General features: G+C 37.3%; 1 protein-coding gene across 1 annotated transcript; it reads left to right on the forward strand.

The window, feature by feature from the left end:
- The first annotated feature begins 671 nt into the window (after positions 1-671).
- Positions 672-5968, forward strand: Roe1 (grpE protein homolog, mitochondrial Roe1). The gene is made up of 6 exons (XM_073087165.1): positions 672-864; positions 1519-1678; positions 2618-2731; positions 3271-3396; positions 4311-4394; positions 5081-5968. Exons 1-6 carry the CDS (start codon positions 776-778, stop codon positions 5192-5194), a joined length of 687 nt encoding a protein of 228 aa, XP_072943266.1. The 5' UTR covers positions 672-775; the 3' UTR covers positions 5195-5968.
- Positions 5969-9557: the final 3589 nt, after the last annotated feature.

Raw genomic sequence — 9557 nt, forward strand, 5'->3', positions numbered from 1 at the left:
TACTGCCTATCACCTATCTTCACCTATCTTTATAATATTGTAAATTATAATAGATTATAATGTATTTTGTGTGTTTCAAATGATAGCCTTTGATGTAGAAGTCGATAAGTACCTAACGAAGTAGATGATCAATGCAATATTTTAAAATTATTTACCTAAAATTATTGTTTGTTACAGTAAATGCAAATGTTAATGCGATTTTGGAGATACTTTATCTATTTCCTATAATCTTGCACCACATTTTTCGTATTTTCGCATCTTTTGCAAAGGAAAAAACACTATATAATGTATTTATAGTAGTGGTTTTGCACAATAACTCTAGGAAATATTTATAAAGTGGTTATTTAGCCTTTCCCATGATGTAAATAGCGATAAAACCTAAAAACGTTTAATAATACCTTTATGTGCATACAGTTATCATCATTATCAATACAAATCACGCTACGTGACGTCATTCAAAGAGCGCGTAAAACGGCGGCGTTCAAATGTGTCAAATTTTATTGATACTTTAAATAATTTTTTAAAAAATATTTTAAACACTAATAAAACTGTTTATATTTTTTACTATGTTAAAACGATGTAATAAGTGGTTTAAAATAATAAAATAAAAATGTGCATATTCCCTATTTCTGAGTAAGCATACTGAATTGAAATATTTAGTTATACTATTGCATCATACGATTAAAAAATAAGTGACAGATAAGACTGAGGTTTGTCATAACCTCATCAAAAAATTCTCTAGAATTTTATTCGAATTTAAGATTTTTTAACTAAAATGGCATCGTTAAAGGTGTATTCAGTGGGAAGACTAGCGAGATATGTAACGGATACGACTCTAAAAAGTATTCGGACAAATATTTACAGGTAAGAATTGCGCAATCAATTTTTAACCTAATGCTATGTGCAAGGCGGTCAGATTTAACCGCATTCATGTCTATATTTAAAGTAACAGCTTGGAAAGTACGCTGGCAAATCTGTGTAAAAGTTGACTGGATCAAAAATTCTTAGAAATTTTGGTTTTAAATATCATTTTATGTCTTAAAAAGACTGTAAACATAAATCTATTGACTCTTCAATGTCCCACTGCTGGCCACAGGCCTCGTATTAGAGTGAGTAGGGTTAAGGATACAGACCACATCTGACCAAGTGTATTGGTACACACAGACCTAGAACTTTTTTAAACTCTCAGATTTGTAGGTTTCCATCACCGTAAAAGCAAGTTATAATCATCATAACCAACCCACCACTCTCCCACTGCCGGGCATGGGTTTCCTCTCAAAATGAGCCAAGTGTATTGGTAGATTTCACATATCTTTTTGCTCTATATTATTTTTTAATATCTCACAGGTATTCAGGTTTTCCTTAACCGTTATATCAAGTCATAATTAATTTCTAATACACACATGACTTTGAAAAGAAACAGCTGTGTAGATGCAAACCTTGGACCCTCGAAAGCTCAAGTTCCAACCATTAGTCTATCCCACCTAAGCAAGTCATTAATTCTACTTTCCTATCCAGAGGGTCGACGCACCCTGTCCAAGGCTACAGCACAGAACAGAAGGCAGCGGAGCCAGAGTCGGGGGAGAAGCTCCCGGCGACGGTCGAGGAGTGCCACAAGCAGATAGAGACCCTCACCACTGAGCTCAGCGCGGTAAAGCAGCAAGTTAAGGATTACGAAGTGAGTATATATAGTCTGCGACGTGGTGAGTCCCTAAGAGAACTGTTTCCCACTATTAACATATTGACGGTACATAGTCAATAGATCTATGAAAATATTATGTATATAAGAAAACACACCGATATGTTTGAAAAAAATAGTAACCACCATAACTTTAATACTAGAAATAGAAATAAATTAGCAATTCCTAAACATATAACTGTATTCACTACTACAATAAAATACCACATCTTGAATCTGACAGAAAAAAAGTTCAAACATGTCGTTAAAAAAAACTATGTAAACAAGCTATGTAAAAAAGCATACTATAAACAAAGTGATTATTTGACTGACAAAATGGCGGGGTCTGAAGTAGTTCCAGCTCCACATGTACCATTAGGTTAAGTTTGACATTGTAAAAAACATTCTTTTAAAAAGATGTGTGTTATGGAGTTTCTTTCGCCGCTTCTTCATAACAAAACACCTTGTGAAGTGGTGGTAGTTGTATTGACATTCAAAAAGTGCTCTGTAAAGAACCTATTTTGAATAAAAAAATTGATTTAGTACAGAGGTTCTTAAGGGTTCCACACACAAAACCGAGAAATGGACCCTATTACAAGACTCTGCTGTCTGTCCGTCTGTCACAGAACTCTTAAAGTAAAAGTTAAACTTTGAAAAGTTTCAGTTTTAGTTTTGGCCAGAACTAGAACAGTATTAGAAATTACAATGTAATTAAATAAATTAAATTATTTATTGATATTTGAATTTTCTCAATATGGTAATGTTGTATCAGCAGTGGTTTGATATTGATAAAAATATTATGGGGTAAAATGGGGAACTAGTATGGATCAGGGTACTACCGTCACACTTTTGTGTGAAGCAGTTCTGCATGTTGGTGTGCAGGTGTGGTGTGGCGCGGACTGGTATATTATATTATTACTACTTGTATGTTACCCTCAGGATAAATACAAGCGCGCGCTAGCCGACAGCGAGAATGTCAGGAGACGGATGGTGAAACAGGTGGAGGATGCCAAGTCCTTCGCGATACAGAGCTTCTGCAAGGATTTACTTGATGTGAGTTTACGAACATCCACTACTAAGTAACAGAGCATATATTTATTTAATTAGATAATGGTATTGTGGTTGTCTCCGGCAGCATCACCATCACACCTGTTTTTGTTATAACAGAAGTGTAGTGTTGCTGTGTTCCCGTTTGCAAGGTGTGGTAAGGGAGACATACTTATTGCTGTGTTCTGGTTTGAAAGGTGTGATAAGGACACACATAAAGACATACTTTATGGTGTTCAAACCATATCTGTTTTGGGTGTAGGATGTGCCAAAGAATGAGAGAGACATACATATATATAATTCGAAAATTTATTACCATCCGCAGTCGGGTATACCTCATGTAGGACTGCTATTTTATCTAGGGTTGATTACAGATGTATACGAGAGGCAGTAGCCACTTACCATGGGTAAACCTCAGTTAGGACTGCTATTTTATCTGGGGTTGACTACAGATGTCCATACAGCAGCAGCCACTTACCATCTCATAGCCTGCATGCTTTTCTATCGTGTTATCGAAACTCCCAAACCCACCTTATCGTCTCCAGGTAGCGGACACACTATCAGCGGCGGCGGAGAGTGTACCAGAGGTGGCGGAGGCGGGTGAAGGAGCTGCTGCGGCGTTACGCTCGCTGCATGATGGTCTGAAGCTCACCAGGGCGCAGCTCACACAGGTGTGTGCATTTTGGAATCACTTGGAAGGGAATGGGGAATGTGATATCTCAACTCATTTTGTTCCAAGTAAATACAAAACCTGGAAGCCTATAAAACTCTTCAGGGTTCCATATCGGTAACCTCTTACCATTGTAAGAAGGCTGCAACCCTTTTTAACCCATGTCTCACAGCTAGAAACAGATCTCTCCATATAATTGGAGACTCATGGTATGTTATATACTCCTAATTATATTCTAAGGAATAAATTGGTGAAGTCTTTCGAAAATTTCAACGTCAACCTGTAACTATCCCACTGCTAGGCACGGGTCTCTCAGAATGAGGACTAGGCCATAGTCCACCGCGCTGGACAAGTGTGTATTGGTAGACTGCACATGTAGTTAAAAAACATTTTTTTCTTCACCGTTTAAGTGATAATTGATTTCTAATTTTATTATTCAAAAATTTATTACAAACAAATAAAAATATTTTTAATGTTATAATATTGTTTTGTCAGCACAAATTATTTCTTTTAATTTGAATAATGATTAGGCTCTAACTCTAACATCTAAGATGTGGAATGTACTTCCTCCTGAGGTATTCCCAGAGCGCTATGACATGGGGCTCTTCAAAAAAGGTGCAAAAAGAGCTCTCTTTCAAAGCCGGCGATGCATTGGCGACTCCTCTGGGTTGCAAATGTTCATAGGCGACGTTCACTACTTTCCATCAGGTAGCACGTCTGCTTTATCGTTAGGCTCAAACATATAAAAAAAAAAAAAAAAAGGCTCCTCCTTCATTGCCCCAGGGTCTCCATATGTTTAAATCTGGCTCTGCCCTTTGTAGTTAGAATTATGCCTTTCGATTTTAAATCCACCATTTTTCTTACACAAGTGTTTGCAATGAGTGTTTAAGAATTATATGAACATTGTTTTTACAGGTTTTCGCCCGCCACGGTTTAGTAGCAGTGTCACCGTTGAGAGAAAAGTTTGACCCCAATCTACATGAGGCCTTATTCCAACAGGTAAGGAAGTAATTCATCATTCATATAATGAGAGTAGCTGTTGTAATACCTGATGGTGGAGTTACTGCCATATTGACATCTGTGATCAACTTGAACTTGAAATTGTTGAGGGATGCATAACCCTCTTTGGTTCGATTCTGGAGTCACTACCGCCACACCTGTTTCTGTTATAACAGCAGTGTTAAGCGCTGCTGTGTTCTGGTTTGAAGGGTGGTAAGGGAGACATACTTTTCCGAGGCATTCCAGCTTAGTCCTCAGGGGTAGCGGCGCATCTGTGGCCGACCTCAGGCAGGAATATCTATTGCTATCTGGGGTTGGTTACAGATGTCCATGTGCGGCAGTAGTCACTTACCATCAAGTGGAATGTACGCTTTTTACTTTCAATGCTGTTTTGGCAAAGGGAGATCTCCGGGATCTGTGGGCAAGGTGATCGTGCTCCGACAGTCTCAGTTCGGAGCTTGTATATATGCAAGATGTTTAGAAAACTTCGATAGCGCGATTCAGCAGCGCCATCTCTTGACGAGTAGCGGGAAGTCGCTGTAAAAATGTAAAACACTGTAAAAATCTTTCTGAGAGTGGGTGTTTCTATATAAGTCTTTATGTGTGTATGCGTTTGTATCTATGTGTTTCCATATCACATATGGTGGCTTCTTAAAAAAATACATCTAATAATTATCTACTTCCAGGAGGTAGAAGGAGCTGAACCCGGGACCGTGGTGGCTGTGAGCAAGGTTGGCTACAAGCTTCACGAGCGGTGTGTGAGGCCTGCCCTTGTTGGTGTTGCTAAAGGCTCCTCCTAGCTCGGGACCAACCACTAATATAAGTTTGCTACTGAATATAGTTGATGAGATCCCACTGCTGGGCTTGGGATGGTTAGCCCAATGCCCAGCTCGCAGTGTACTTTACATGTTGTCATTACTTCAAATATGATTGTCCCACTGCTGGGCTACGCTGGGTGTTAATCCCAATACCCAGTTTGCAGTACTTCACATACTGTCATCACTTAATTCATAATTGTCCCACTGCTGGGCTCTCATGTAGGGTTTAAGCCCAACGCTGGGCAGTTCTCAGTGTACTCCAAAATTGGTTACAGCGCCATCTATCAGATACTAGTAGAGTTACAACAGTGTCTCGATAAAAGAAAAATAATTGCATATACATAGTAGTTATGAAGGTGTGATTCTGCATTTATTGTTCAAATTATTTTTGGTATATTGCAAATTAAAAAAAAAAAGAATGAAATAAAAATTAATCCACAATTTTGAGTAATTTCGGTTTTTTGAAAAATCGATTTTTGAATATTTTTAATGATGCTCAAAATTTTGTCGACGAAAAAACAATATGAGGAGCGAGATCATTATATTTTTGTCTTTTTAAAAATGTAATTGTAATAGAAAAATGTAATGTAATTTTTTTGGTACCTAAAATAGTTGCTTAGTATCGATTAAAAGTCGATTTGATCTGAAATCGATTCTTCGACTAATCGATTATCAACATCCCTAACAGTTCTAACAATCTTAGAGCGAGAGAGATGTATTGTTAATGTCAAACCTCAACAAACTTACAAATTCGTGTAGATATACCCAGAGTTTGACTTGGTTCCTGTATGTTTATACTTTGTACACTTATAGCTAGCAGATCCAATAGAGTGTCGGTTTTTTAATAAATCAAAGGGAATTATTTGCGGCTCGCTCGCCACGCGTCCACACGTTTCTGTATTTGTGGAGGTTTGGAGTTAGCAAGTGGCCGAATATGTGGATGCAGCATTCGTGTAAAAAAGAACAACAAATATTCGATACGAATTCCAATGAAAAATTATTGTACATAAATATAGAATGGGCATTTTTATTTATTTTCCATGAATGCTTATTTTTATTTAAAATTTTACAATTACGGCGTTTCCGTCACATTTGTGCGGATAATTCAAAATAATATTATTAATAGTATGTAGTTTGTATATTTTTAATTTTTACGTAGAAACGACCAAATGGTTTAGTTGTAGTGTAGTTGTTATTTTTAAAGTCCGAATAGTGCGGCAGCAGATGTATATTATGAACTAGCTTGGGAGTATGCAGTCATAATAAAAACTTTGTCTTTAACCATCTTGAGTCAATTTGCCTTGATGATGCTCAGTTTTGGAGCGAAACATGTTAGTGGTATGGCCACCCTATATTATGAAAGAGAAAAATAATGCCACAGATGCGCCGCTACCCCTGAGAACTAAGCAGGAACGCCTCGGAAAAGTCTGTCTCCCTTACCACACCCTTCAAACCGGAACACAGCAGCGCCTAACGCTGCTGTTATTAGGTAGAAATAGGTGTGGCGGTGGTGCCGCCGGAGTCGTACCACAAAGGGTTCTACCACCTTCAAAAGGAGGTTTGGAGTGGTAGGTGGTAGAACTCTGTGGTTCGAGTCTCCGGCACCACCGCCACACCTGTTTCTGTTATAACAACAGTGTTAAGCTATACTGTGTTGTTATGAAGGGTGTGGTAAGGGAGACAGACTTTTCCGAGGCTTTTCAGCTTAGTCCTCAGGGGTAGCGGCGCATCTGTGGCGTGTTGTAAACAAGGTTAAAAATATATACCATAATTCAGAACTCACTTACCATGTGCATATCGTGGACTGCATGCTCGCCTGCTACTTCATTCACACAAGATGTCTAAAACTATGTGTTTTCCAAATGTATGTATTTTTTATAAGTACGTGTGGCGATTTTCCGCAATGTGACAATAGATGGAGCCACATACATCCTGAAACGCGCTATTAAAGTTTGCTCAGTATCTTTTATATGCAATGAGATAAGTTAAGGGAATATTAAAATAATAATTGATAATGACGCAGGCATAATAAAATTTTAATTAAGCATTTGTTAATGAAGATTAAAGTAATAATGATAATTTTGTAATAATATGATCTATCTGCTAGGCGTGGTTCATTATGTTATTAATAACGGATCTATCAAACGTTTTACCTGCCAAATATCGAAAATTGATAATTTCTTCATACAAGAAACTATTAAATTGATATTTGGTAGGGAATTTTTTAAAAAGATTGAATATAAATAACGGGCGTTAGTTTCACGACTGATCTTGTATATATACAAGAAAAGGACGCTTTCTACACTCACAGCCCCACACTAGGATTCCCTGTATCGTGGGTGCCATGGACACAAAGACGAATCTAAATCATCAATCAGATGTCTGGCCGGGGATCGAATTTGGAACCTTTCGCTAACCAGCTACTCGGATTGATATATAATATAACACAAGAATATATACAAGCCGGTAGACATATGTGAAAGTTTAGAAAATTTCGATAGCGCGATTCAGACTTGCGGTTACAGCGCCATCTGTTGACGAGTTGCGGGAACTCACCACATACGTTTGTTTGTATGTACGGTCGGTGGTAGTTAGAGGTAATAAATGATTATTGTTACATTATATATCTTGTTTTATTTACATAGTTACTAGCTGACCCGGCAAACATTGTGTTGCCATATAAATAAAAAAATGTTAAGGGTGAACAACCCTTATCACTTAGGGGTATGAAAAATAGATAGTAGCTGATTCTCAGACCTACTGAATATGCATATACAATTTGGTGAAAATCGGTGAAGTCGTTTCGGAGGAGTACGGTAACTAACATTGTGATTGTGACACGAGAATTTTATATATAAGATTTTGATGGTCAATATCGTGTTGTAATCGACTTCGGTTCAGTTATTTACAAAATTTAATGATAAGATGTATAAATACACAAAATGCGTTGTGTATTTATACAGGTGCAGTCCGGGTGAAACTGCTAGTCCGCTCTGAATATAGAAATGAATCGCGTCGCCATAGCAAATTGTATGACCCTTACTGACCCCATAATTATTCATATAATAATAATAATAAACGTTTATTGCCATAATAACACAGTTTACACAAAGAATAAATGTACATTTTACAGTAATATTAATATGACAAAAGGAATTCGGCTCAGCATTGCTGTCGCAGAATCAGGGATTCGAGTAGCGCTGTTTTTGAGCCGCTCCTATAATCCCTGTGGTGTTAGGTGGGATCAGAGGATAGTCAGCCGTGGGGCATCTCCTGGGTTTTAAAATAAGCTTTAGTATTTGTTGCGCGAAGTCAACACATTCGAAATCATACCACACGATGGTATGTACATGCATACCCCACCTTACGCGAATTCGTCTTACGCGGTTATCACTCTGTCCCACCAATCGTGTAAGTCCGAGGTATTACGATATTTGTTATTGTGGGCTACTTCCACATACACACATACATAATCACGACATAAATACATTTATACATACAAACATACTTACATACATACACATAAAGACATACACGTCATACATACCATGTGACGAAAATAATATTTAATAAATTCCCGATCGACCGGTTGCCGTGCGCTATGGGGCGGCGCACCTTAGGGTGTACCGTTATCCAAGTCACGTTGCAACCGGCCGCCGCTCGATGCAGCCGAGGCTATAATATATCGCCGCTTTATATGCTTTACTGAACTTTCTAGTGTATAGTGCATTCTGTGAACTTTCTTCTGTGTGTGCCTTGTAACTTTAGTACTTCTATCTTGTGAACTATTGACTTTCTATCCTTCAATATCTATTACTATCGCTTGTTGTACTATTCTCCTTCTTATTAGTGTAGTGCTTGTTGTGTGAATAGGGAATATGCATGTGATTTAGATTTGCTTGTTATTTTTTTCCTCGGTACATTACGGTCCTGAAATTACATCTAAACCATTATTTTTTCTTTATTTCGTGTTAGATTGTTTAAAACATTAATCAAAAATCGTAAATTATGCGCGCGAAATTCAAATTTGCAAAACGCATTCCCATTGGTTGAATCGAAAAATGACGTCACATAGCGTGTTACGATGTTTATCGGCGTCGATATTCAAACTGTTTGAGAGAAAAAATGTTTTTGTCTATATTCCTACAGTGTTATTTATTACCTAGTGCGATTTTTCTAGATAGTATTATTAGGAATAATCAAGAACAATGATTGAAAGTAGTTTTGTCAAAGCACAATCGGACTATTTACCTAAAATATGCAAAATGAATAAACTGTTTTTTATGCAATGCATCAATTCGGAAATATTTAACTGATCATAACTTATTATGTTAATATTCTTTTT

This window comes from Epargyreus clarus, unplaced genomic scaffold (genome assembly GCF_041222505.1).
Source record: "Epargyreus clarus isolate Ecla_fem2 unplaced genomic scaffold, WU_Ecla_fem_2.2 ptg000025l, whole genome shotgun sequence".
In the NCBI taxonomy this organism is placed as follows: Eukaryota; Metazoa; Arthropoda; class Insecta; order Lepidoptera; family Hesperiidae; genus Epargyreus; species Epargyreus clarus.